The sequence below is a fragment of the Drosophila sechellia genome, chromosome 2L (assembly GCF_004382195.2).
Source record: "Drosophila sechellia strain sech25 chromosome 2L, ASM438219v1, whole genome shotgun sequence".
Classification (NCBI taxonomy): domain Eukaryota; kingdom Metazoa; phylum Arthropoda; class Insecta; order Diptera; family Drosophilidae; genus Drosophila; species Drosophila sechellia.
In genome coordinates this window covers 8,885,375-8,911,020 of record NC_045949.1, presented here as the reverse complement: position 1 = coordinate 8,911,020, position 25,646 = coordinate 8,885,375, and the positions used below count along the sequence as shown (strand labels likewise).

At 39.0% G+C, this 25,646-nt stretch overlaps 3 protein-coding genes across 3 annotated transcripts; all 3 read right to left on the bottom strand.

Moving 5' to 3' along the window:
• Positions 1-3,501: 3,501 nt before the first annotated feature.
• Positions 3,502-4,095, bottom strand: LOC6611783 (kunitz-type serine protease inhibitor PILP-2). Its single transcript, XM_032725622.1, has 2 exons — positions 3,965-4,095; positions 3,502-3,908 (listed from the first exon to the last, which is right to left on the bottom strand). Exons 1-2 carry the CDS (start codon positions 4,047-4,049, stop codon positions 3,622-3,624), a joined length of 372 nt encoding a protein of 123 aa, XP_032581513.1. The 5' UTR covers positions 4,050-4,095; the 3' UTR covers positions 3,502-3,621.
• Positions 4,096-12,005: 7,910 nt separating this feature from the next.
• Positions 12,006-17,627, bottom strand: LOC6611782 (protein toll). The gene is made up of 5 exons (XM_002036269.2): positions 17,549-17,627; positions 17,344-17,469; positions 16,054-16,161; positions 14,523-15,204; positions 12,006-14,469 (listed from the first exon to the last, which is right to left on the bottom strand). The coding sequence occupies exons 1-5, from the start codon at positions 17,625-17,627 to the stop codon at positions 12,006-12,008; spliced, it is 3,459 nt and encodes a 1,152-aa protein (XP_002036305.2).
• A 6,090-nt stretch (positions 17,628-23,717) lies between these two features.
• LOC6611781 lies at positions 23,718-24,440 on the bottom strand. Its single transcript, XM_002036268.2, has one exon. The coding sequence runs from the start codon at positions 24,438-24,440 to the stop codon at positions 23,745-23,747; it is 696 nt and encodes a 231-aa protein (XP_002036304.1). The 3' UTR covers positions 23,718-23,744.
• Positions 24,441-25,646: the final 1,206 nt, after the last annotated feature.

Below are 25,646 nucleotides of genomic sequence, written 5' to 3'. Positions count from 1 at the left end.
CTTTTCGTCCTCCATGCCTCCTCCGATTGCATTTGTGTTGAGTGCAGCTTTGTTGCTCGTAGCTCCTTTGGGGGTTTTTCTGGTTAGCAAATGCAGGCAAGCATTGTGGTCTATAGGAATTGGGTGGGGACTCGTTTGAGGTATAGTTAAAGTTGTCCAGGGGGCTTACGAATTGCAGGTTAGCGTTGGCAATGAGGAGAACTATGTTCCACTATGTGTGGATGCATGCTAGTTTTAGCAGAGATAAATGGAAAGGAGGGGCACAATTTTAAGTAAAAAAAGAAAACATACGAACTTTCTTAGCTGTCACAACTCTTCACTCCGTGCAGCAAAATTCCTACTTATGGATTTAAAAGAGCTTTAATAATCCTCAGACTTTAATACTAAAATATTCGCCATCCAAAAATATTTGCTCTAAACTCATAGTAATTTGCATGACATCAGCTTTCCTACCACCCCTACAATCCCTAGTTTTATGTCTTGGCATAAGTCTCCGCCCGCAACAATTATGTATGCCAAGTGTTCGCCGGGGTTTTTCCATTAAAATCAACTAATAAATATCCACAGCGGACCGACAGAGTAAAGCCAAGGAAAAAGGACCCACAGAAGTCTCCGGCGGATATTAAACACTTAAATGCTGGCATAATTTTTACGCCAAGCGTTGCCGAGAAGCGGCTAAGTATTTAATTTAATGCGGCATACCTTACTACCATTCACCACGACCAGAAGCTAAAACAAATAAATTGAGTTTGGGCTTGGGGGACGGTCCGACAGTTGGATAGACAGACAGATGGTGGGGCATCCCCACATAGTGGCGGAAAATTAAAGATTAAACGCTGGCAAAAATATTCTCGGGGTCAGACTGGGATGCGAAAACGATGTCTGACTAGACGGGCAGACAGATGGAGTCACTGGAGCTGGGGTGCCAAGTCAAACAAAAGCTAAATGAAACGCTGGCGTGCTCCCCACTCGATTTCTAAATTCGTGTCCGAGGAATGAAGCAGTCAAAAGGTCCGAATGCGACTACCAATTTATGCGCATTATTAAAGTAAACGCATGATATGCCCGGAATGCTGGGTCCAAACTCCCCTAGTAAGAAGGAGTCTCCACATGGACAGCTACCCCACAGAGCCCGCCCCATCACCTGTCCCTGGAATTGCTACTGGCCACGTTCGTAGGTGTCCAAAATGGACATTTATTTATTTAGATTTTAGTTGAAGGCAACATGGAAGGAATTACGTTGGGGTCTAGCTGTTTGGCTTTGGCATCTTATTGGTGTTATTAAATCAAGTGGATTGGGAGGAAGAAGGTGAGTGAACTGAGGGTGGGTATCTGAAAATATTATACAAGATCTAAATCCCTAAAAATGGCTACACAAACTGTTTGTATTTGAGTCCTTGAAAAAATGTTGGCAGGCCTGATTGTTTCATAGTGTATTTCAAAAAAATTAACCTAAAAGTGGAGTAAAGAACATTACTTTTCGCCATGTTCATTGATTTTCGATTTCATTATTTACGGGTATACTTTGAGCACCAAATTAAAACATTAACCAGGAAGCCATTTGAAAGCCACTGCTTCATTTAGTCCAACATTTTGTGGCAATAAATGGACTTTATGTGCACCACCAATGGCTGAAATTATAAGTTTTTAATACGCCCCCAACCCACACAAAACATCTGTAATGGGGCCTCGGTGCAGTGCGTCGCATTATGAACGCGCCATTTGAAGGAGACCAGCAATGGTCGACTTGGGGCAAGATGGCCAACACAATAGGCATAAAAATCAATTATGAACCATTAGTCGGGGCCAGAAGAAGAGGCTGAACAAAAGGCCAGGGCAAGAGCGAAGGTCATAAATCATCTGGCCAGGCTGTTGCTCCGATGGTTCCACGGGGAGGTCCCTGTGCCTCCAAACCCACAACCTCCTCTCCAGTTGTTCACGCATTAAATATTTATTTAGCAAGATTTTAATGGAGCCAAATAAGTTAAGTGTACGGAGCAGTCCATGGTCGAGGCGGAAGGTGGCCCGAACACGTGTTCTCTTGAGCTCGAGAGCAGTGGGAAATGGCAAGGATCTGGTAGGAGGGCAGGACATTCGCTGCGAGTCAGTCAGCCAGGCACACTTTGCTTGTGCTTTATGTATTTGACAGCTGGAGGCACTGGGGCTGGAAGAACGAGAGGCAGAGCGCTTACAAAGCTCCAGACAAATTTATTTCATTCGTGCGGAAATTAAATGCATATTTGACCTATTTAAATTATCAGCTCGAGTGTCGAGACGGAAACAAGTCTGTCTGAAATTTAATTTATTGTGAACGATTTTTCAAATCGTTGAACTGACAGAACAGTCAAATGATGTTGGACACCAGCAACAGATGATGTCAGAGTTGGATGTTGTTGATTTACATATCAAAAGATAAGCGTTAAATAAACCGAAAAACATTTCTAGTTGACTTTATGGAAAATTAACCTTTATATGTAAAATTATTATTATAACTTTGCGTTTCATTGTTTAGAAAACCAAAACTATTTCGAAGTCCTCGCCTTTGGACGAAGTTCAACGCAATTCTTTTTAATTTATATGTCCTCCACCCGCCTTCTTCTTATATTACCCATTTAATTGGCTCGACCATCAAACCCAGACATTGTCTGCACACCTGATCCTTGTAGCTCCCGAGCCCCCTAAATTACCACAAGTTGCTCATTAACCATAAAAGTAGTCACATCCAGAGCCAAGTGGCAATTAAATGGCCGAAACACAACATAATCAGTCATAAAAGTCTTGGGGGACTGACAAAGGTGGGATGGAGCGGAAAAGCCACGTGAGCAGAAAGTTAAATAGGTAGCTTGGGAACACCTCCAATTCAGGATCAGGTCCTGCCAGCCGACACCACAGGCAACGAAAGTGTCACATGACCAAATGGGAATGTTCGACATTTAACTGGGAACAACTTTTATGATTGCTAATTAAGCCTAACGAGCAGTGTCCATGTAAAGAGGACAGAATGGGCAAACAAAATTCTTTCCAATTAGCAAGGCATTTTCTTTTGTGACTATTATCCGGCACCGCATAAATTTGAGCTGGAAACTAGAAAGTTTACTTCCTCAGACAGTTGCGAATTTTCCCTGGGGATTTGGGCAAGGCATCGACAATAGCGAGTTCATCTCATCATGAGCCTCATCTGCATTCGCTGCCAAAACTTATTGCAGCCTGCGGGAAAATGCCAAATTCCACACCCAGATGGAAAATGGCAAATTGCATGTCAAAAATTGTCAGAATCGCATCGCTATCCACATAAAATTGTTGATAAATAACCCAGGGAGTCTGTAAAAATATATATGTTGCATAGTCTGGGTAGCTTTCAAATTGCTTCAAACGGTTTGACTTAATGGCCGTCGCCCAGATTGGCAGCAAACAGACGTCTAGAGAGATATACATATAGCCGTCGTAAGTAAGATGGAAAATGCAGTGGAGACGGCTAAAAGAAAACGCATTACAACCAACTCGACGGGAAGTTCTTTCTTTCAAACTGAAATTATGCGTTTGCACAACGAATCAAAAGTTAACTTGAAGCCAATGTCTATTCGGCCTGGCGGGTCTTGAATACCCTTACTATTGATATGGTCATAGCTCCATCCTGTCCCATTCGCTGTCCCATTTGTCCCAGTTGTCAATATCTTCCTCAAACTCTTCCTCCTCTTCTTCGTCCAAATTTTCTTCCCTTTTCTTTCGATTTGGAGGTCTATACACCCGGCATGTTTTCAAGCATTCCTCTTTCGTATAAAATCGATTTGGATTTCCACCACAGCCTCCATAGTAGAAGAAAATGCAACGATTAGTCAAATAATCGTAGCCCCAGACTTTTACAAAATCATCACAGGGTCCAGGGTTCGCCACATACCAGCATTTTGCTAAGAATATATACAATTTAGATTCATATGCAAGCTTCAGTACTTCTAAGACCTACGTTCTTTAATTGTGAATCCTTGAGGATTAACTGCTGCCACTGGATGCAAAAATAAGAGAAAGATTGTTGGAAAATAAATATACATGATACAATTACTTGAACATTACGGACACAAGTTATAAATTGTTTTTTTTTTTTTATATTGAATGAAAGTTCAAGGCTAGTATGAAAGATGAATATGTAAAAGATATTTTAATATTTCAGTTCAGCTGATTTACTAGAAATGATTTTTCTAAATTTATTTAGTATTTATTCTAAGTCATAAGAATCAAAACTACTCCCAATCATTCAATCCGTTCGAAATCTTAATGTACCCTTTTTTCATTGTTGGGTATGCATAAAAACTAAAGGATATGCCAGGAATGCAAGCTTTTCTAACTTCTTCCCTTATTTTTTCCAGCCCAGTCCTACTAGTACTTTCAAAGTACTTCATCATTTTTATTGCCACGAGAGACTTGGGCGAAGAGCAAAGAACTTAAATATTTTTTCTTTTCTCGTATTTGACTAACGATTTGATGACGTTGATGGGTCTTTGAGATGCAATGACACCAAAGTAAAACTACAGATGCATATTTCAGAGCTTAAAGCTCAAGTGCCAAACCGGAAATAAAAAGAAAGCCATAATGTATATTTACAAGCCCTGCAACTCTTGGTAGAACAATTTTCACACAGCCCGATTTTATCGTCTTGAAGAAATCGATTTAATTTAATTTGCAAAGCGATTTTCACTTAAAATGTGATTACGCAAATTTTCAATTTGAAAACGATAACGTAAATTGGCAGACACAATGTGGGGGAAATGCTCCTATTCAGACATTTCCCCCACATTGGGTATATCCCGAAAATTTCGTCGTCAGCCAAAAGGAAGCGAGTTGAAAATTGTTTTGCACACAAATTTTTGGGGTGGTGGCTAAGATAAGCCAGCCGCTTTTTGTCTCGCGGGTATTAACTGTCTCTATATAATTCTTTATTGCACGTTAAAGGTGATATTTAGCGGAGGATGAGTAACGCAAAGATTATATCGAAGTACATTGAAATTTTAAAATTAATCATTTTTAGGTGTGAGGCGGCAGAGATGTAGATAAAGCCATCGAAATAAATTGGTTACACAGAGTGGTGCTTAAAATACATTTTTTCAGCACCTGTTTTCTTTGTTTTTCTTTCCATTTAAATGTAAAACCCAAAAATCAACTAGGAGTTTGTTACACGAAACCAATATCCGTTAGAATTTGTTAGTAACCGCCGTACAATCATTTTCCATTCCAGCTCCAGGACCCAGTTGAATTAGGTCCTCTGGACCCGGCACTTAATTAAGTCTCGATATAACTTCATGCCGTGTGCTATCCCCAAAATCATCGAATAGCAACCACGGCAAAGCTCGATGCGAACCACCAAAGTGGTTTAGTCCGTCCACTACCCACAATTGGGAAATTCGATGTAAAACTCTGTCGGCAGTTGATTTCAGTTCGCTTATTATCGTCGCACTGACAACACAAATTACACAATCCAATGTGTACTACAAATATGGCGAACTGTAACCGATTTTTCGAATACGGATCTAGCATTTCTAAATTTAAATAGTTGCCAAGTTTGGAATTCCACGGAGGCAGGAGAACCCTCATCAACTACCATTAGAGTGTCAAAGTTCAGCGGATGTCGGAGGCTTTCGGTTAAACCGTGCGCAAAAGTGTCAAAATGTTTAACATATGCCCACATGAGACACTGCAGGACCAGCAGAACCAGAATGTCCTGTCCCAGTTGCTCCTGTGGCTGTTGCTATTTTGGTGTCGCCATTTCCAGTGACAGCGTTGATAACAATGACAATAACAAGCGTCCTGCGCCCAGGGACTTGTTGGCGTTGTGATTAGGGGAAGGGTCCTGCGAATCGGAGAGGTTATCCTCCCAGAGCTGTGTTTTGTGAGTAATCACATGAAATGGGCTGTTGACCCGTTAGTGGCTGCACTGATGTGGGATTGCACACAGTGGGGTCGCTTGGATTTGATGGATGTCAAGGGGAAATCCGAGACGAGCTGAGATGTGGGATCAAGTATGTGATTTTAGATTAAATTGCAAATACGCATACATTACTTGTGATTCAGTTGCATCTATGTCAACGGCAAGTGAACTAAACAAATAAGAACTGATAAGAATTAAGAGTGATATCAGACGTCTTAATGAATGATACACTAATAATAAGTGTTAAGGCCCTCCAATATTAAAGAAAATACCTCATTAACTAACTTTAAGATTTACGAAACCATTAACAATTGCTTAAAATATGTATTAATGCGCAGTCAAGCCCAGTTGAACACTCTGCTAATTAGAAAACCCTCAAGAATTTTCACCGCCCTTTCCGGCGGTATTTTCATTAGCTGTCAGCCGCGACGCCGCATTTCCACACAATTTTCTTTTCCAGCAGGAAATAATAAAATTTTAGCAAGCAGTTTGCGCCTTAATGTTCAACTTAATTTAAACGAACGAGTTAACAAGCATCCAAAAAAATTTGATTTATCGCTGGCAAAACTTTTTCGGCTTGATGAGCTTCGGCCACAGTTTTTGGGGATGGGTGGGAGCCTAAGAGTGTGGGCGTGGCATGAGCAAAACGTCTGCTGCACTTTCGGTATCCTTTTGCAGGCTTTCTTACTTGGCGCGATTTGTGGGTGGCTCAGCAGAACGCTATGCAAAATCGCCCACTAAACTTTAATGGCCTGACATTGAGGCGCCGCCGTCGACATGTCCGCCATTTGGGCGCCAGTTTGGAACCAGAAGTTTGCCACATGCAACCCGGGAGTTGGAGTTTTGGATGGGCCGCTTTAATTGCTTGGCGTGCCATGCGAAAATGTTTGGGAATCGGTAGGGGGAGGCCCGCACATTTTTCCCCTTTTTGATTTTATGTGCACTTTTATGGGACACGAGCTAACCATTTGCAACAACATTTCAAAGGGCACCATTTATTTGGGCATCGGGTGCTTGGGGTTGGTCAGTTTTCCAAAATGTTTTCGTTTGTTTTAATTTGTTTTCGGTTGTTACCTGACGAAAACTTTCGTCTAGACACGGCGCTTGAGCACGAAGCTCTGAAAATACTTGAGGTAACAATTAATGCGAAATGTTATCTTCAGGGACAGTAATAAGTCGAAACACTTACTCATATATTCTTGCAAAAATAGGTCTTAATTTGGCACCAAAAATGTGTGCAAGGTAAGCGGATTTCGCAGGAGACATATCAATATGCAAAAGAGGTTTGGCACAGCCTTGCACTAAGTGAATGTGAAGGCACGAGCTGGAAACGAGAGCATGGCGTCCTTAGATGGGGAAAACCTGGGAAAAGCTGGAAAAGGCTGGAGCTTGGGCTCAGGACACAAGTGGCTAGACGTGACTAGCTTACATTATTTTTGGTCTGGCCACAATAAATGCAAAGTATATGTATGCATCAAGTGCAAAACACGCCGTGGAGAGAAAATATACAAGTACTGGCGACAGCTTAAAATGGAAAACGAACAAAATATTCAATCAGACACAAAAAAGTAAAAATGTACAAAGAAAAATGCGTGAACAAAATTACGAAATATTTTTAGAAATAAGTTAACTGAACCCAAGACATACAATATCTGTAAAAAAAATAATAAGGTTCTTTAAAGATATGGTAAGTATAAAAAACTTCCAGGTTCATTTATTTATTTTATGTCTATTAAAATTATATAATTGAAATTTATTGCAATATCCATTTCATATGTGCCAGTTGTAATAAATTTGCCACACTCTTTAAGGACACATGTTATTTCTAGTCAGCAAAACGAAATAAAAGTCCGCTCAAATTTAATGCATATTATTAATCTTATGCTTATTTCATTTGAATGTAGACGAGGGGTAACCTGGTAAAGAAAAGCTCTTGAGGAAAATCCATTTGTTGTGAAAAATTCAATTTATATTCGATTACGCGACGATGTCTAAGTAGGAAAATAGAGAATGGCTGAACTGCTTGTAAGCGATTTTTTTTGTATTTTTTGCTTGGAGCGCATTGAGAATGTCCTGTCATGCGTTAAAATTGCAATTTCTTTGCCAGGCAAAGCAGGAAAACGTAAGTTGATAAATGAAAAATATAAAGCCATTGAGAAAATCAATCCCGATCCCCAAAATCCCTGTGGGCTTTCGCCCGAGCCCCTCTTTCCTCTCTATCCCCTCTAATTGTAAAACACAAGGCAGCAACAAACATAACAATCATAGTCAATTGTTGGCAGTTAAATATTCATGAGCCGAGTGAGAAATAAAACTGGAAATAGATATCCCAAACAGAAAGGAATGGGGCTTAAAACCAGAAGAAAGTATCCCATGGACATGAGCGCTGATTGCCCACATGACGTGCATAGGAAATGCCCGAAACTGCTATGGGTGGTAGACTCTATATACCATACAGTAGTATTCTGTATACTGTATTCAATACTGTATTGGAAAACAATTTCCATTCAATGGCAGGCGAGCAGACAAAACAAAGACAGGCCCAGCCAGCACTTGCGAAAATTTCATTGCAAATGAAACGAAAAGCGTTTTATTTTGATTTTCTGCACACGCTCGATTGAAGGAGTATGGGAAGGCCAATCGGTGTGGTGTCGGTGGACTCCCCTTCAAAGGCAAATGTTTTGGCACTTTTTCTATTTTCATTCACCAATTGCCCAAGAGCATCCTGTTTTTCTGCTTTTTACGTGGGCAATTTGGGAAAATTCGGAAAGGCGGAGGTATGAGTTTGGTAAGCCAGGAATGAGGGTTTACGCCACATGTTGACAGAAGGATGTTATTAGAAAATGACTTTAAAATTTAATTAACCCGAATAAGGCTTAAAGCAATCTAAGCCAAAGGATTTAAATCAGCTTAATTTATTCACATTAAAATTACGTGAGTTTAAAATATTGGTTTTAAAAATTTTTAAAGCAAAATGAATAAAGAATGTACTATATATTTTGACTGTGACTTTTTTTTGACCTAACGCAGTTTGATGCAATTACTTTCTTCATTCCTTCACTTTTCACTTTCCTTCTAAACTTTGACTTATTGTCTTCTCCATTTCAGTTCGGCTCCAAGCCATGTTCGTCCTGCTCCTCTTACAGGAATTAATAAACCACTCAGTAGAGGACTCCGAAGACAATTGTCATTACCTCCCCGAAGCAATGAAATCTGGCCAGAGTCGATGTGAAGTGGGAGAAAAGTGGCAGACTGAATGCAAGTCTGATTCCGCTGCAGCTAAAATGCTTTCCATGTTGTAAATCTACACCATACCATCCCTATCCTATTCTTCCGAGGACTTTATTCAAGCGGACAAATAACTGAGCACACAAAACACGAACACGAATCGAAGTCTAGATGGAGGGATGTCAAAGTGAAACAACTCGAAAAATATCAACTTATGCAAATCGTTATAGACAAGAAGTGAGGGAAGGAAAAGTTGCCACTATTTTTATTGACAGGACTCAGGACTGTCTGCCAGTAGTCCCTCAAGGAATTGTGGGCATATTTGCTTCTGCTGAAATGAGCAAAAATAATTGCAAATCGTAAAGGAGGAAAACGCTGGAGAAAGAAAGGGAATTTTTCCAGGCGGCTGTCGTCGCTTTTCCATATGTGCAAGGCCTCAGGACGCAGAAGTAAAAGGAGCCGAGGGGGTTGGAGACTAGTCCGGTCTGGAGGAAACGGAAATATGCAATGAAGCAGAAGTTGGCAGGAAATTGTTAAGACGCCGCGCCTCCTTCGCCCCATCTCGCTTTAACTCTCGCTTCCTCTCACTCGCTCACTGAGCTTTCGTTCTCGTTTTACAACTCTACTTTATTTTCCATCATCGAAAGGGTTCCCCGAAGGTTCCCCTGGCTTGCGTTTTATGTTCTTGGACGAATTGAAAAGCCGCATGCAAATAAAATTTGCCTTCTATTTAGTGTGTTGTCCTATGACCTGACTACCCCCCTCGGTTTTTCTCTTTTCCGTTTCCGTATTTTATTCTTTGTGTTCTTGTGGTTTTTATATTTCAATCGAGTTTTTTGTATGCCTTAAAGTGCTTTCCGTTTTCTGCCCTTGTGTTTTCCCAAAATTTGTAGAACGTTTATAAGACATGCAAATGATGATCTATTGCAGGAGTAGCTCCCCGGGGATCTGTACTCCGATTATGTAATGGATTTCCCGCTTTGAGGAAAAGCACAGGAATGAACTTAAATTAAAAAAAAAACTGCTGGAATATAACTTTAGATGGTTGTTAGTTTATTTTTTAAATTGACGTCTATAAGAGGTCAAAATTATGTAGCTTTCATTTCAGTTGAATTAAAACATCCTGTTTGATGCAAACATGATAACAAACACATAACGTACTCAAATAAATGTTTGCATAATTTTAACAACTGTCAGCATAAATTTCAAAGAACGACAGCAATATATGAACTGCGAACTGAATTGCTGGCCAAATGCGAAAAGTTGGTCTAAATGAGAGCCAAAAAATTCAGCACTGCGAAGGAGCACGAAAACTTTGGCCGCCAACTTTCGAAATAAAGTAAACAATAAAATGTGCCAATTGGAATAATGTGCCAAGAGAATATAATTAGAAAAGCGGATAACTATGCTAAAAATATTATCTAATTTTGGATTCAAAAAAGGGGAGAAACCCACCTCATTTTGTTGATATGTTAATTGCACGTGGATTGTTCGTACAAACGGTAATCATTGTACACATTTTGTGTATAACATTTTTGCAGGTTGCGTCACTGATTGAATAATAATACATCAAAAAATGTGCAAGATACTATAAAAAGTAATATGCATTTTAAAATCCACTCCTGCAGGGAAGGCATGTAGATTGATACGGGCAATGCCAGTGGTGGAGCACACGTGCCATGGTTTAGTCTGCACGCGATTCCCCCAGCCGCAATTGTCGACCATCCGCTGCGTCTGCCGCCTGTCGCCAAAAAAGTGGCTAAAAACGTGATGTGCATTTCAAATTGGAGTCCCCATCATCGCCTCGCTGCATCCCTTCCCTTACCAAATCCCAGCCCCAACCCAACCAACCCTCTAGCACCTTTGCCTGTACTTGCACCTGCTCAACTCATCCGATGAATCGCTTGCACTTTTGTTTATGTCCTTTGCAAAGGCGCGAGCGATTGAAAAAACAAAACGAAGGGTAGCTCCAAGTGAATCCTTAGGGGTGTTAAGGGAGCTTCCTCCACCAGAAGTTCAAGTTAAGTGGCACCTTGTCTCGGGTAAGAATTTCACACATCATTAGCCCTCGGAAATTGTCGTTAAGGGTCAACTTTCAGTTATTGGGGATTTTAGACTTACATATAAGACATAAATAAGTAATAAATTCGTATATGAATTATCTTTACCTATCTAATATAAAATCTATTACTTCTTTAGTATTTTATTAAAATGTGTTTAAAAATGTAACTTATTTAGAGAAGAAAAATTTAATTGATTAAAGAATAGTTTAAAATATAGCAATGAAAATTTACATTCAAAATCTTACATTTATTTTAAGCTATACACTTGCTTATGAGTTTCAATATTTGCTAAATCTTTTCAAGCTTTTAAGAAAAGCTTTTTCAAAAGCTACACAAGTAATGTGTAAAATGTATAAATACACGCAGGTTTATCTTTGAAGTTTTTAAAAATAATAATACTATACAGAATTATAAGAGCTCGGTTTTTGTTTTTGAAAGCCCTCCCTGAGGTGAAATTCCATAAGTTCAGGGCTGAATACAGAGCTTTGGAACATTTTTACTAGTTCACTGAATCTTTCAGGGATACCACATATTTTAAGTTGTGCACAACTTAGCTTGTAAAAGCTAGTAGAAGCCGCTAAAATTAAATTCAATTTTTTTTAAGTTTCTAAACTCAGTATTAAGGCTACGAAATACAAAAGTCAATACTTTTTATAACTTTTATATTGCACAAGAGTATATTTATCGCAATTATGTTTGTAAAGACAAAGGATATAATAGATTTTGTCAGATTTGATCGAAAAACGCGACCAAAGTCCAATATATTTTTAATAACATTTGTTGAATATTTTTTCTTATACCTTTGTTTCTGCATCTGAAAGACTTCTCTTCAAAAGCCTGACATGCGGCATCGAATACATTAGCTTGTTCCAGAAGTTTGGATTATTTCTTTCCAGGTATGTATTAAGCACCATGTACGCCCTCAACTCGCTGTCTAGATCATCGAAATTTTCAACATCAGGATAAAGGACAACGATCAATCGCTTGCACCGATCCCTCGATGTTGCATGCAGCGCCAGTCTGAACTCGAGGCGACCCCAGGTGGACTTCAGGAAGTTCTTCGTCATCAGGATGATAATGCGCCTTGAGCCCTTGACAGATTGGTTAATGCAATCGGGAATGGACTCCCCCACCAGCCAATCTCGTAGGTAGAAGCATAGCCTAAACTTGTGCCTGCCGTTCTCCAGTCGATCCACGAACTCTTCGATAAGCTCCTCGTCCTTGTGGGTGAATGATAGGAATGCATCGTATTTCTTGTCTTCGTCGAGTTCCCGTCGGGCGGCCAAACTGAGGCATATTTCGTGTTCGTAGAACCAGATCATTATGGGTTGCCTGAAGCAGATAAAGAAGTTAATTGACAAGGCGATGATCAGCAAAGAGACGGCAAGGGAGGTATAGTAGATAAGGACCGAGGGGCATATATCTGTCTCTTCGACTTCAATCAACGATCTTCCTGTATCACTACATTGAATAGCTGAGGCATTTGCGATATTTTTCGCTTGTTCTTTTACGAATATCAGGAAGTCCTTCTCTTCGCATCTGCAAGTCCACGGATTTCCAAAGAGTGAAAGTTGCAGCTGGGAGCAATTCATTCTTTTCTGAAGAAATCCCCGTACACGATCGTCGAGAGCAGAGAAATTATTGTTACTGATGTCCAGGTATTCAAGTTTGTCTGGTAGTTGATCAATATCGGAAAGTCTGTTGTTGGCCAAATAAAATCGGGTCACACTTGAGTATCCTGGTAGCAAGCTGGATGGCCATTTCTTGAGACTATTCCTTTCAAACACAAGCGTTGTTTGTCCATATGTTGGCGTAGGTAATGGTGGTATTTCGCTAAGCTCCTTTCCACTGCAGTCGACCATAAATGCGAGCGAGTCGGGATTGGAGGTGTCGACGCAGCAAATGCAGTCCTCAGGACACATATCCTGAGTTATTTCAACGCGGCGCAGGACTGTATCGTATTCCATCGGCTCGTGCTTCCTGAGAAAAGATAGAAAGGCCTTTGCCTTGCAATTACATTCCCATGGGTTCCCAGAAAGTTCTATCTTAGTAATGTTCTCCCGATATTCAAGGAAGGCTATCACACCATCATCCAGATACTTTAATAGATTATTGCGTACATCGAGGTACGTTATATTTTCTGGGAGCAGGTGTAGCGGAAGTTCTCTTAACAGGTTTTGGGCCATATGCAATTTCTGTATCGATGCATGACCAGAAACGATTACAGATTCGGTATTAGTCAGTTTTGTTATTTCATTTGCATCAAGATATAAGGTCGTGTTGTACGGAATCGAGTTCGGCAGCCTTGGATAAGAGTCAAGAGTCAAATTCTGGCAATTTATGAGGAATTCATCTGTAAGCCGTTCGAAACAACAAGAGCACCTGTAAGGACAGGGCGCGTTGAGATGGTGGAGGATAATTTCATCGAACTCCCCAGAAAACAGCCAAATGGCGTGATTTAAAGCTTCCATTAACTTTAAATTAAAGTATTTATCCGACTGGCCAAAGGCGTCTATTATTTCATCTTCATTTGCTTCTTGGTATAATAGATCTATATTCTCAACAAAGAAATGTTCCACAAATGAGCCTTTTGTACTTAATTCAATATTTTCCATTATTGTCTCAAATTTTGATGTTTTTATGCGTAACAATTTTGCTTTATACCAAAAAAATTCTTGTAAGTGGTATTCATCGCAGTAGATAATCCATTTGTTGCCAAACTGATTGAAAATATTAACACTGTATAGATATTCAACAACCTCTGGGCTTAGAGTAGTGATCTTATTATGTCTGATGTCCAGATAGTGAAGACTTTCAGGCAGTTGGCTTATGCTTAGACTAGTTAGTTGGTTGTATGACACGTCCAAGCTTTTTATGTTCCGATAACCCTCCAATGAATTATAGGGGAGTTCAGTCAGCAGGTTGTTCTGAAACACCAGAGCTGAATTTCCTTTTTTCGGAATTGGTAGCAATGGAATAGTTGTGAGATTTTTCTGCCAACAATCAATTTCTAACTGGGACTTGTCTCGATTATATGAGCAATTGCATTTTAAGGGGCATGCAACTCCATTAATTCCTAATGTAAATTTACAGTGACTTTTATATGTTTCACATATAAAAGCAGTAAGACTTTTAAATGCTTTGTATCGGTTCACTTCTATAATTTCAAGATTCGTGAAATTTGCAAAGCTCTTTAAGTCAACCGTATTCTCAACCTTCATAATGCAATATTTTAATGATGCCTGAAGCGCAGGAGATCTGAAATGCAGGCAGACATTAACGTAAGATAAACGAGACTCTTTTTTACTAACCTCAAAAATGAAAGATCTTTTAGAACGACATAATCGAAAATAAGGGTACTCAAACTTGTTACATTTTCAAAGGTTTTATCCGTCAAACCTTCTATATTTAAACCAGTAAATATTACTGCACTCAGCTTATCTTTGCCATGAAAAATATTTTCCTCCATTGTTAGTGTTGTTTTTTCAAAAGTGTTAAGATAATAAATTTTGATTTTCTCGGTGTTGTTCATGGTCTTCCGAATGTAATTATTTGTAGTCACAGAATTGTCTGGACTGTCATATAAATATTTAAAAGTTACCATTTTCGGTCCATTTACGTGATGTACATCCATCTCAGTTATCAGCACGGATGGAAGGTAAATATCGTAACTACTTATTTCTCGAATGCCAAGTAGGCTTAGGTATTGTAAGGCAGGGCTTATTCTCATATCGACTTCACTTCGAATTCCAAGCACAGAAATTGTAACAAGTTCGTTATTAGTTTCATTAGAAATTTTTAAAATATTCCAGCGGTGAAACACTGGGCTTGTCCAATTGATTTGTAGCTTAAGAAAAACTAATTTCATTTGATAATCTTCAGTGGTTACTATATTATAAGCGATTGAGCATTTTCTGTCTTCGCCAAATTCACCCAAATATATTTCGCAGTAGTCCTCTCTAATATTGTCCAATCCCTTGGAACAGTTTATGTCTGTACAGTGTTGAATAAAAACAAGAAAAAACAGAAATATAATTTTACTCGACATGGTACGATGTAGTCTGGGTCAAACTTTAAACTGAACTGAATCGACTGGAAATGTGATTTGCTCATAGCTACCAAAAGCAAAATTTATAAATCCGCTGGGACCAATAACAAATTAGTCTTGTAATAATAAGATTACCCTAGAGTGAAATAATAATGAATGGAAAAAGTTCGCATTAAAGCAAATGAAAAACAATTTAAGTTTTGTTAAAATTCCTTGTTGTGCAATAAAAATTATTATTGTTTTAATTGTTTCGTTTTTCTTTTAAATTTCTGTCTATTTATATGTGAAGAACCTTCTGGCCACGCCCACTGTAACGCCCATAAGCCGCTCAAATCTTTCAGCTCCACACTTTTGGAAGTTTATTTGATTTTTTTATATCATTTGGAAATTTCTGCTGATAACCTTGAAATTTCTTTTTTACGATCGAGTAACTCGACTATAGCGGCTATGTATTCCCTTTTTTTAATGTAAGAGTAAAGAGTTTTAGTTGGTACACTTTATTAAATATTTTTCCTTTTAAATTTACTCACACCCTATCTAAATCGAGCCTGGTTTTTTTTTTCGCAATTTGGCTCACATCCTCAGCAGGGCTTCACCGTCTTTTCGTTCCTTCAGCCGTAGCCCGTCCACCTCTGGAACCGCCTGGCTTGTTCCTGGACTGTCAGACCTTCGTTGGTCACATGCCGTGGCAATTGATGTCAAATTTATAACGACAAATACTCGAAAAGTTTGCCACGTAGCCCAAACACACACTCATGCATTTATAGTGGCCCAGACATGCCCACTTTTCACACCTCCCGTCCGCATCTCGCCAGGCACAACCCGGACTCGAGCCCGGACCCGGACCCGGCTGTTCAGATTTCGAGCATCATTATTGCTTTTTGATTTTTGGTGTAAATTTGCTGAGCAACAGAGGTCCGGCGATAGTTGTGTGGTGTGTGTTTGTGTGTGTTTTTGTTGCCTCCCAGATGAATTATGGCCGGCAGATCCGGGGAAGGCACGAATAGCTCTTCTCTTGGCTGGAAATTTGCCCAGGACACAGGCTGCAGCTGGAGATCCTTTTTGGTGGAGAGAACATATTAATGCAATTTTATTTAAATTACGCTACATTTATGCCCCTTGCTCGCTTTGATATATTTGTTTTTTATTCGCTGCCGTCTCTTTTCTGCGCTGTGCGTTGCCGTCTCTTTCTGTTTTTGCGGCAAGGGGAAAACGGCAATCGGAACTGGGGCCCTTATTGTCCTTTTGTGCATTTCATTGCCTTGTCTGCAAAGTTTTCTGCCTCCGCTCGTCGGCACAAATATTTATGGCCATCAAACAATTTATGTCAGCTGATAATTTTAAATGTTAATTAGGCTTGTTGGCTTGACACAGAGACCGTGCCAATTATTAAAGATTTAATAAATGACAAATAAATTTCTGTTTCACAGGAAGGATGAATTAAATACAAATTGATATATTAATGTTAATAAATAAATTGTAGTAATGCGTAATCAATTGTCAACGGGTGTTATTATGCAAAGCGAGTTGTCTGGTCGAAAGTAGCGAATGCGGCTTTAATTCTTAAATAGATGTTTGAGTTCATATTTGCTACAGTTAACTGAAATTCCGTAATTTGAAGGCTTCTTAATAAAACAACCAGTAATTATTCATTGGAGTTGTTCAAATGAGTCCCATAAGTCTCAAACAATTTTCTTGCTATTGCATTTGCGAAATCATTAAGTCAACTCAGTGATGCGGGAAAGGACCTTAGGTAAATTGGAATTGCTTAATTTCATTCACATACACATTGAAAATCACTCGGAATTGTTTGCGGACAGCCTGTGGGATGAGCTGAGGCCCCAAGGAGCCGCAGGAGCGGGAACTTTGCAATTATGGCTAAGGAATAGAAATTCCCGCCGAGCCGTCAAAACCGGAAATGGCAAAGTGGCAAAGCGCAAAGCGGAAATGGCAGGCACAACACAAAGCAACGCAACAGAAAAATGCAAATTTCCACGAAAAGGAAATTATAAAAATATTTGTTGGCGTCGCACCTGGGAGGAGCAGGTCACCCCCATTGAAAAATAGCAAAAGAATTTTTGCACGTGGATCGTCCTTGTTATTGCACCACCCCAATTGTTGTTGTTGTTGTTGCTGGCCGTCTGAAGTCCACTTGAAGCGACGTTCCCGCACTTCGGGACGAAGGTCCCACAACTTCGAGTGCTCCTCGTCTGGCGGAAAGTTTTCTTTTTATTTTATTCCAATTTTTTTGTTGCTTGCCACTATATAACAAATAACAAGTAGCCCTACCGTATATATCGCAGCCCAGATATAAATGGGTATGCGAGCGAGTAAATTTATGCACTGGCAAGTGAAAGGTGGAGTTCATATTTTAGCCAGCCAGCGAGCGATTTCAACTTTAATTATTTTTACAGGTGCAATTTATTTACATGAATTTCAATCTCCGCACCGGAGTATAAATTACCATAAACATATCCTATATGGATACATGGGCAATACGTATTGGGCTCTCCCATTTTTTTTATTCCACCTTATCCACTTGCCAGTGCTTTTTCCATGATGAATATTTAATGCATGGGGCGGGGGAGAAAACCACTCGAAATGTCAGAAACAGCGAGACAGCAAAACGAGCACTACAAACAAAGCCTGTTCCAGACTTACTTTTCCGAGGCCTTTTTCGGAAATCATAAATGCACAAGCACAAACACACGGTTGAGTGTGCGAGTGAGTGTGCCGATGCACAGGTGAAAAGCCAGGCAAAGTCAAATTAATTCCACTTAATTTGTTTTAACCACAAAAGCCAAAGTATCGAATGCCAAATGGATGTTACTATTGCCACTCCATTTTTACGCAACCAATTTTGAGGAACTCTACAGATTTGTGGGTTATAAAGACAGGCTAAGTACTTATTTAACAACATTAAAAAACTAATGTAATTATACTGCAAATATTTAGTATATATATTTTGTCAGTGCAATTTATGTTCTTAAAATAATTGCATTCGTTTCTAATGCGTTTCCGTTTTTTGGGTATAACATATTATTTAATGTTTGGAGTAACAGTTATGTTATTTAAAGATAAATGTTAAATTCAGTTAAATTACATTCCTGTTATTTACATAACAGACTTATTTTTAAAGAGAATTTTTCCATGTTAAACTTTCTGAATTTCCCATTATTGCCTTTCACACAATATCCTTAACAGAACTGTTGGCTTACATTTCCTTAAATAGCGGTATATTTTCCCCTGCAGGAATATGCTTAACAATCCAGCTTTCAAGTTTCGCCAAAAAGCTTTTGTTGCCTAACAGTGGCTTTTCTAAACAGCAACCCCTATGTTGCCCACCCACTTTGGATTTTAACAACTTTATATCTTGGCTCTCATTGGCTGAGCCGCGTTATAAAAGGCAGGGCAGTGCCCAATTGAAGCTTAGTTAGGTTTTTAAGCGGGACTCAGCAGCAGGTGCCCAAGGATGTGACGGACACTAGAATCTTCCCTACACTGCAGTGTACACTGTACACTACATCGCAGTGCACTGCGATGCATGGAGTACTTCTTATTTATTACTTTGAACACAAAATATATATAATTATTTTTTTGTCGTTTTTTACTGGTCAGATAGCTTAGTTAAAATAAAAATAAAAGTAATAAAAGTTAGGCTTAGTTCTAAAGAGAATTTATAGTATTAATACAACAACAAAATATTCTAAATAAATATATATTCGCTTTGTTGTGCTGTTTTACTGACCTAGCTTAGCAAGTATTAGGAAGAACTGAATTCTTATTATTCGGTATTCGTGATACTCGTCAGATAGTTATATTAAAATTTAAACATTTTAAAAATCTTGGACGGCACTTCAGATTATCTGTGCAAAGTTATACAAATGTTCATTGCTTTAAATAGAGTGTGCTATGTTTAGTCATGAGCACGGCCATAAAGATAAATACTCTTTTCACTTAAATTTGATTTATTTTGAATCTATAAAAACAGTAGCCTAGGAATTCTTAGTGTACGATTGGATCGGCACTTGCTAGCATTATTTATTGTAAACCAAACATTTAAATATAAAAGGTTTCGCCATATCATTGTGTAACTTATCTACACGTGACTATATAATTATACGATATTCACGTATCGACAAAATAAATTCTGCTTATTCACTATCAATGTGTCTTTAATTGGGAGCAGTTTTGGTCCCATATCCTATATGGGAAGCGCAATTAATAGAGTCTTTATGGTTTTTAGTAGGGTTGGTTAACAACCGTAAACTTTTGTTAAATAAAAACTGATCTTAAATTAAAAAAAATTGTTTTAATTGATCAGTTTGAATTCATTAAAAATTTTTATATTGTTTCACAAAACACATAGCCAATATTTATTTATGTATATGCGGAGGTCGTTAAGGCATCTCTACTAAATTAATGCAATAACTTCTTACAATACCTAATAACTGTAGATATGAAACGAAGTTAAATTTTCCATTCCTTCTTATCTTGGAATCTGAATTGCATCATGTCAGAAAAATAAAGACGTTCCTAATAGTTTTAACCCAATTTTAATATCGCTAGCATCCTTTCGAAAAAATATCATCAGTTCTCGTTGCGCGCATAGCATCCAACTGCGATTATTCACCCTTTTATTACACATAAGTAATGTCCTTGGGGAAGTCACCCTCGACCGCTTTGGGGCTCAGTGAAAAACTCCAATTACGACCTAATTAACAGCGCCTAATTACATCCTGCCACGCCCACTCTGCGCCCAATGGAGCTCCCCCCACCAACCACAAACGCATTTCTCTGGTGCAGTTCACCAGAGTCATGGGAAAATTAAGTGTAACGCGGATATTTTGCTCCCCTTTTATGTTCGCCAATTTGGCAAAGTCAAAGAGGTAGGAAGCGGAACTACTCGAGGCTGGAAACAATTTATTGGGAATGCAATTGAAAATGCAGCAAGCGTGTCGAGGTCGATTCAGAAAAATGCCAGCCATCGAAACGTTTTGAACTTGCGGCAATAAATTCTTCGGTTTTTGGCAAGCTATAAAATATCCAAAAGAAATAAAAATCCTAATGAAGAGCCTGGGCTGAAGTCAGAGCCTACAAATTGTATTAAAAGTTATACGCTTCTATTTTTGGGCCGGCTCTCGTTTTGTGGCTTCATATTCATTGGTAAGTCACTCACGTATCGAGGTAGAAGACTCAAGCGGTTTGGGTTCAACAATAGTTGAGCAAAGAACCGGAAAAGTCGACTACTTTTGATCTTTAACTTCATCTGATACTCCCAAAGTCCATGGAGAACATTAAACTATCCCACAACTAAACGGACTAATTCCAGTTTTCAACTTATTTACTCTTTTCCATGTCCATCTCGGGCGGGCAAACAAGTTGTCAGACCATCGGACTATCCATGACTGACTGGCTAACAAGTCGTTTAACGCCCACTCAGCTCCTGTTCTTGGTCCTTGGTCCTTGCCAGCCCCTAAACATATGCCACAAATAATTTGTTATTCAATACGAAACACGAAAAAGTACACAAAGCGGCAAACGAGCTTCAACAATTCAACACACACTGGACATTTAGTAAATTGGCTAACAACTTTTTGTTCGGCTTCGCTGTTGTTGTTGTTACGTGATTGCCCACCGCATGTGTGTGTGAGTGTGTATCTGTGTGGGGACGAAATAGCATGTTGTTCTGTGTTGTGTGCCATATGCTTGACCACAGTCACAAAAACCCGACCAGACGAAGAGGGGAGCAACATCAAGTCCGCCAAAAACGAAAAAGATTTCCTGGGACAGATGACACCAAGGACTTTCAGACAGGACGACGGTCCGAATTGAATCGTCGGATTAGGGTGTCCAAAAGGGTTTGTCGCGGCCAATTAATCGTTACGACTTTTAAGTCCATTTGAGATTTCACACTCCAAGCTGTAAATACTTATGTAAGTTCTATGTATTTAGCTGCACGATAAATAATAGACGATTATTATAATATTAAACAAAATAAACAAAGTGAATGGTAGCAACTGTGATCTACTGATACCAAACAGTAAACAGTATGCTTTTTGATTGCTTGCTATTTAAATTTCGAGTACTGAATAAGAACAACAAGAACAGGCACATGGAAAAGGAATAAATTTACTTAACGAACTTGAGTATACATATATGATATTTTCTGGATATAAAATTCAACTTAAAATATTTTATTGCTTTAAGATATATTGCCAATCAACATTACCCAGAAAATAGTTCCACCATTTTACAAGCAGTTTTCGGTTAGTACTTTCGGTTATTTTATGTCTGCGCCCCACACCTCTTCCACGTAGAATGTTTTCCCAAGTTTTTCCCTACTGGTCGCATTTCCTTTGTTGTTTACGGTATGGCCACTTGAGCTGCTTTTATTTTATTGAAGATTTGTATCAAAATGTCAACAGGAGCGCAAGTCAACAACAACTAAAGGAACAGGAGCAACAACATCGACAACGTGAACTGGGGAAAAATGCAGAAGTTGCTCTTTTGATGTGGGTTGTGTGTCTCAAGTTCCATTCTCACTCCATCTTCAATGGCGATGTTTTTGTTTTTTTTTTTCTAGCATTTGAGCAAATAAAATGTTTGCTTAAAAAATTGCAGACATGCATTGCCAGTTTCCCTGTCTCATGTTCCTTGTTGGGTTATTTCACATACATATATGTACATATATATATTTTTTCCAGCTTAAGTTGAAAATGTTGAAATGCTCATTTCTATCAAGTTTGCCATTCTTCGTTATCTGAGAATTTTTGGGTAGTCAGGAATTTACTGCAGTCACGACTTCAGCCTGACACAAACACATTTAAAAATGTGCTAGCATATGTACGCAGTCTGCCAGAAGCTCACATACTTCTTATCCATCCGTTTCGTTGACAGAACCCCCGAAAACCTGCAAAGACCCCCAAAAATCCATCTTATCACCCATTCTGGAGCAGTGAGCAACTAACGACACTTGGCATTTAAGTTGGTATAATGCCCACGGGGGCGGTGTTTCGGTATCACAGAGTGTGTGAAGATAATCTGCTAAGCTATATACTACTCTGATTTCAGCGCGTAGAGTTAGTTAGGGGTAAAATATGGGTCATTCAATTGGCCTTGGAAATTGTTCCGTTACTTAGATATTAAAGAAACGCAGCTATTAAAGGCATAATTTTTATAAATATAAAAGATGAAACACTTATAGCATAAATAACTGAGCGCATTAATCAGAATTTAGTGATATTCCACCAACTTCGCTAGCAAATCACAAACAATGGAGAAGATTCCACGAGACAAAGAACACACAACCGGCAATTCATGACTTTTTGCTGATCCGATCCCCAGACGTATAAGATGTGAAATATTTAATATACCTTCCCCTTGTTTTTCTTTTCCAAGCTTCAGTCGCAACATCGCAACATCGAGTCAACACAGAAACAAATTCAATTACTCAACACTGGGGCAACATGGGGGTGCTTGGATGTGGGGCGCGTGAGTGTGAGTGACATTAATGCGATTCCAGCAACTGTCAATCATATTAGTATTTCCAAAGCAATTGCCAAAAATAATGTTCGACTCTTGTTTTGCTAGCACTTTATTTTTATACGCCCGCCCTTTGATGAGCAGCCCAATACAGAATTTGCAATTTAATCGACTGCATCTAAAAGCCTACAAATAAATTGGTGTAAATATTTGTGTTAGGTGTGAAGCTCTGGAAATAAAATTTCCCTTCTGAACTGAAGAGTCCTCACAAAAAATTTGTTTTAAATTATAAAAAGTTAGGTATTGAAAATTATTATTTAATAGTTTTCTTATAGTTTATATCAAACATTTTTTTAAACAATTTTAATAATTATATTCAAAGTATTTAAAGTTACCAAAGAGTGGTTAATAATTTCAAAACTTATCTCAAATCTAATTAAGGTTAAAAAACTTTCCAGTCATTTAAGAAAGATTATAAAGCCTTGGTCGAGTCAACTTTTAGTTTTCTATTTTGTAAGCGAAACGAATCTCAAACTGCCTTGCAATTCGCTGTCAATTACCTAGCGAATAAACAACACCCCTGACACACTCATTAACACCCTTCTCCCGCCCCTGGATCCAATCGCCCGATTCCGCAGTGGAGAAAGAAATACAAACAGAATCGCTTTCAACATATTTCGAAACGAAATCGAATGTCGAACGTTTGTCGGACAGATTAAAAATACAATTTACGGCAAATCAATTGCGGCTAACATGGCAACAACGATGATGGCGAGGCGAGGAATAAAGGCGAAAATTAAAATGGCCACCGCAAGGAAAACAGTTGGAGCAAAAAATGAAAAGCAAACAATGGGAGGACCGAATTCCGGAAAATCGAAAAATGAAAGGTATACCGCTCCATGCCGATTCCGCACAAAAAAAAACGAAAAGAAAGGATGGGAACAATAAGGACGGCGGTAGCAACAGCTGTTGGCATAAATTTGTATAAATAATAAACAATTTACGGGGACAACTCCTGGACGATTTCCGGTTCTGGCGCCGATTTTCCGGCGTCCATTTGATTCCCGGAATCCTGGACAGCCGGTTCACCTGGTTGTACGTCCTGTCCCTTCTTGTAGCGCAATTGAGCCTCGAAGGCGTGCACTGATAGAATACGTTCCTCCCGAGTCAATTGTGAAAAGTATATGGCGCCCCACACAAAGGTTTGCACATCATGAATGCATTTGAACACTGGTCCGGCGTCCTGAGGAATGAGCAAGACGCCACTGTTCTGTCCCACCAAATTCTTCATCTTCCGCGGAGCCAACACCTCGAGCACAATGCACAGTGATCCAACGGCACCTAGGATGCTGCAGAAAGTCATTAATCCGTAATTGCAACCACGTTTTCCACTGCACACAGAAAAGACAACTCGGTAGGTCATCCTTTCGAAGCCACACCATCCCACCAGCAGGATTAGTTCGGTGAAGAAGATCGTGAATAAAAGATCTCCGCAGGCAAAAATCCGTGGGGAAAACGGTTTCAATTTTCTTGGAATCATGTCTGAATCCCAAAAGAGCAGAAGTATGGCTAGTAGGAAGATATACTTTCCAACGGGAGGAGCTGCCGAACATCGATCCTTTGGCTGGGCCACGAAAAAGGAAATGCCCAGTGTGTTCAGCACACCAGTAGCTATAATAGTTTTTGCGCTGACCATCTCTGGTTTATCTATGTTTTCTTGGAAAAAATTAATTCAGCTTGTTAAATTTTCCCAATCGACCTTTGTATCTTTTTAACAGCCTACTTTAACCTATAAATACATTGGGTGCATTCTACTGAACAGTCTGAATGAATAGTCAAATGAATGCTTTTTCAACGCCTCCTGATGGCTTTCTGGTTCCATCTGATTTTCAAGAGTCGGAGAAATACACTTTTACAGTTTCTGCAGATCCTGGCAGATTCCACCTACCTCGTCTTTTAAACACACACATCCTGTCTCAGCATGGCCTTAACATTTATTGCATACTTTTAAGGGCCATGGCTTATATAACACATTCTGAAGTGGCGTAGGTGAAACAATGCTCTATCATAGCTGGGTAACATGAACTTATTAAAGAGACTCTCAGCAATTGTTGTTTATTTTAATATTTCATCAGCTGTCCTTTTGTACATTATAAAATTTATATTTCAATGATTTTAAATTTATTTATTCTAAGAATATTTTGTATAAATAATGCTTAGTTTTTGGGATGCTGAAAATAAAGAGCATTAAAAAACCAGTGTGTAGATAAGTACAAAAATTAAGTTTCTCTCCTGCTTGTATTTCCTCGTTGGCCTCGTTGGAATTTATATTGGGCACTTTTCTGAGGTCTTTCTGGTTTCAGCTTGTGCGATTTTGATTGGCCTCATAAATTATTTGTAGTCCGAAAAAAACAAGTTTTAGTGCACACTTTGTGGGAAGCCCACAAACAGACACTTAATATGCTATCAAACAATTTCATGGGCAGTATTAAGCCTGCCCGGCTTTGAAATTTTGCCATGACAAATATTTTGAAAAAGTCCAACACTTTAAATTATCATAACCTTAGGCATAGCCAGAGGCTTTTCATAGGAGGGGCCTTGAACAAACATTGACCAAAGTCAATGACAAAACTTTTCGGTGCAGCAATAAAAATCAACAACATTATGCTAATTAGCTTGGCTTCCGCGGAGCAGCGAATGGAGGCCAAGCCCTTTGGCATTCCACGGTAGGGTCAAGATTTTAATCTCTAAATTAGTTTACAAAATACGTAAGTATTTTTCCGGAGTTTTTTACCGAGTGCCTTAGGTCAGGTACGAACAATCAGGATGCTAAAACGCCTAAAAGCATGTGGTCCTTATTTGTCTTATGGCGGTAAGGCAAAAGGTAAATTCTGGGTTCTTT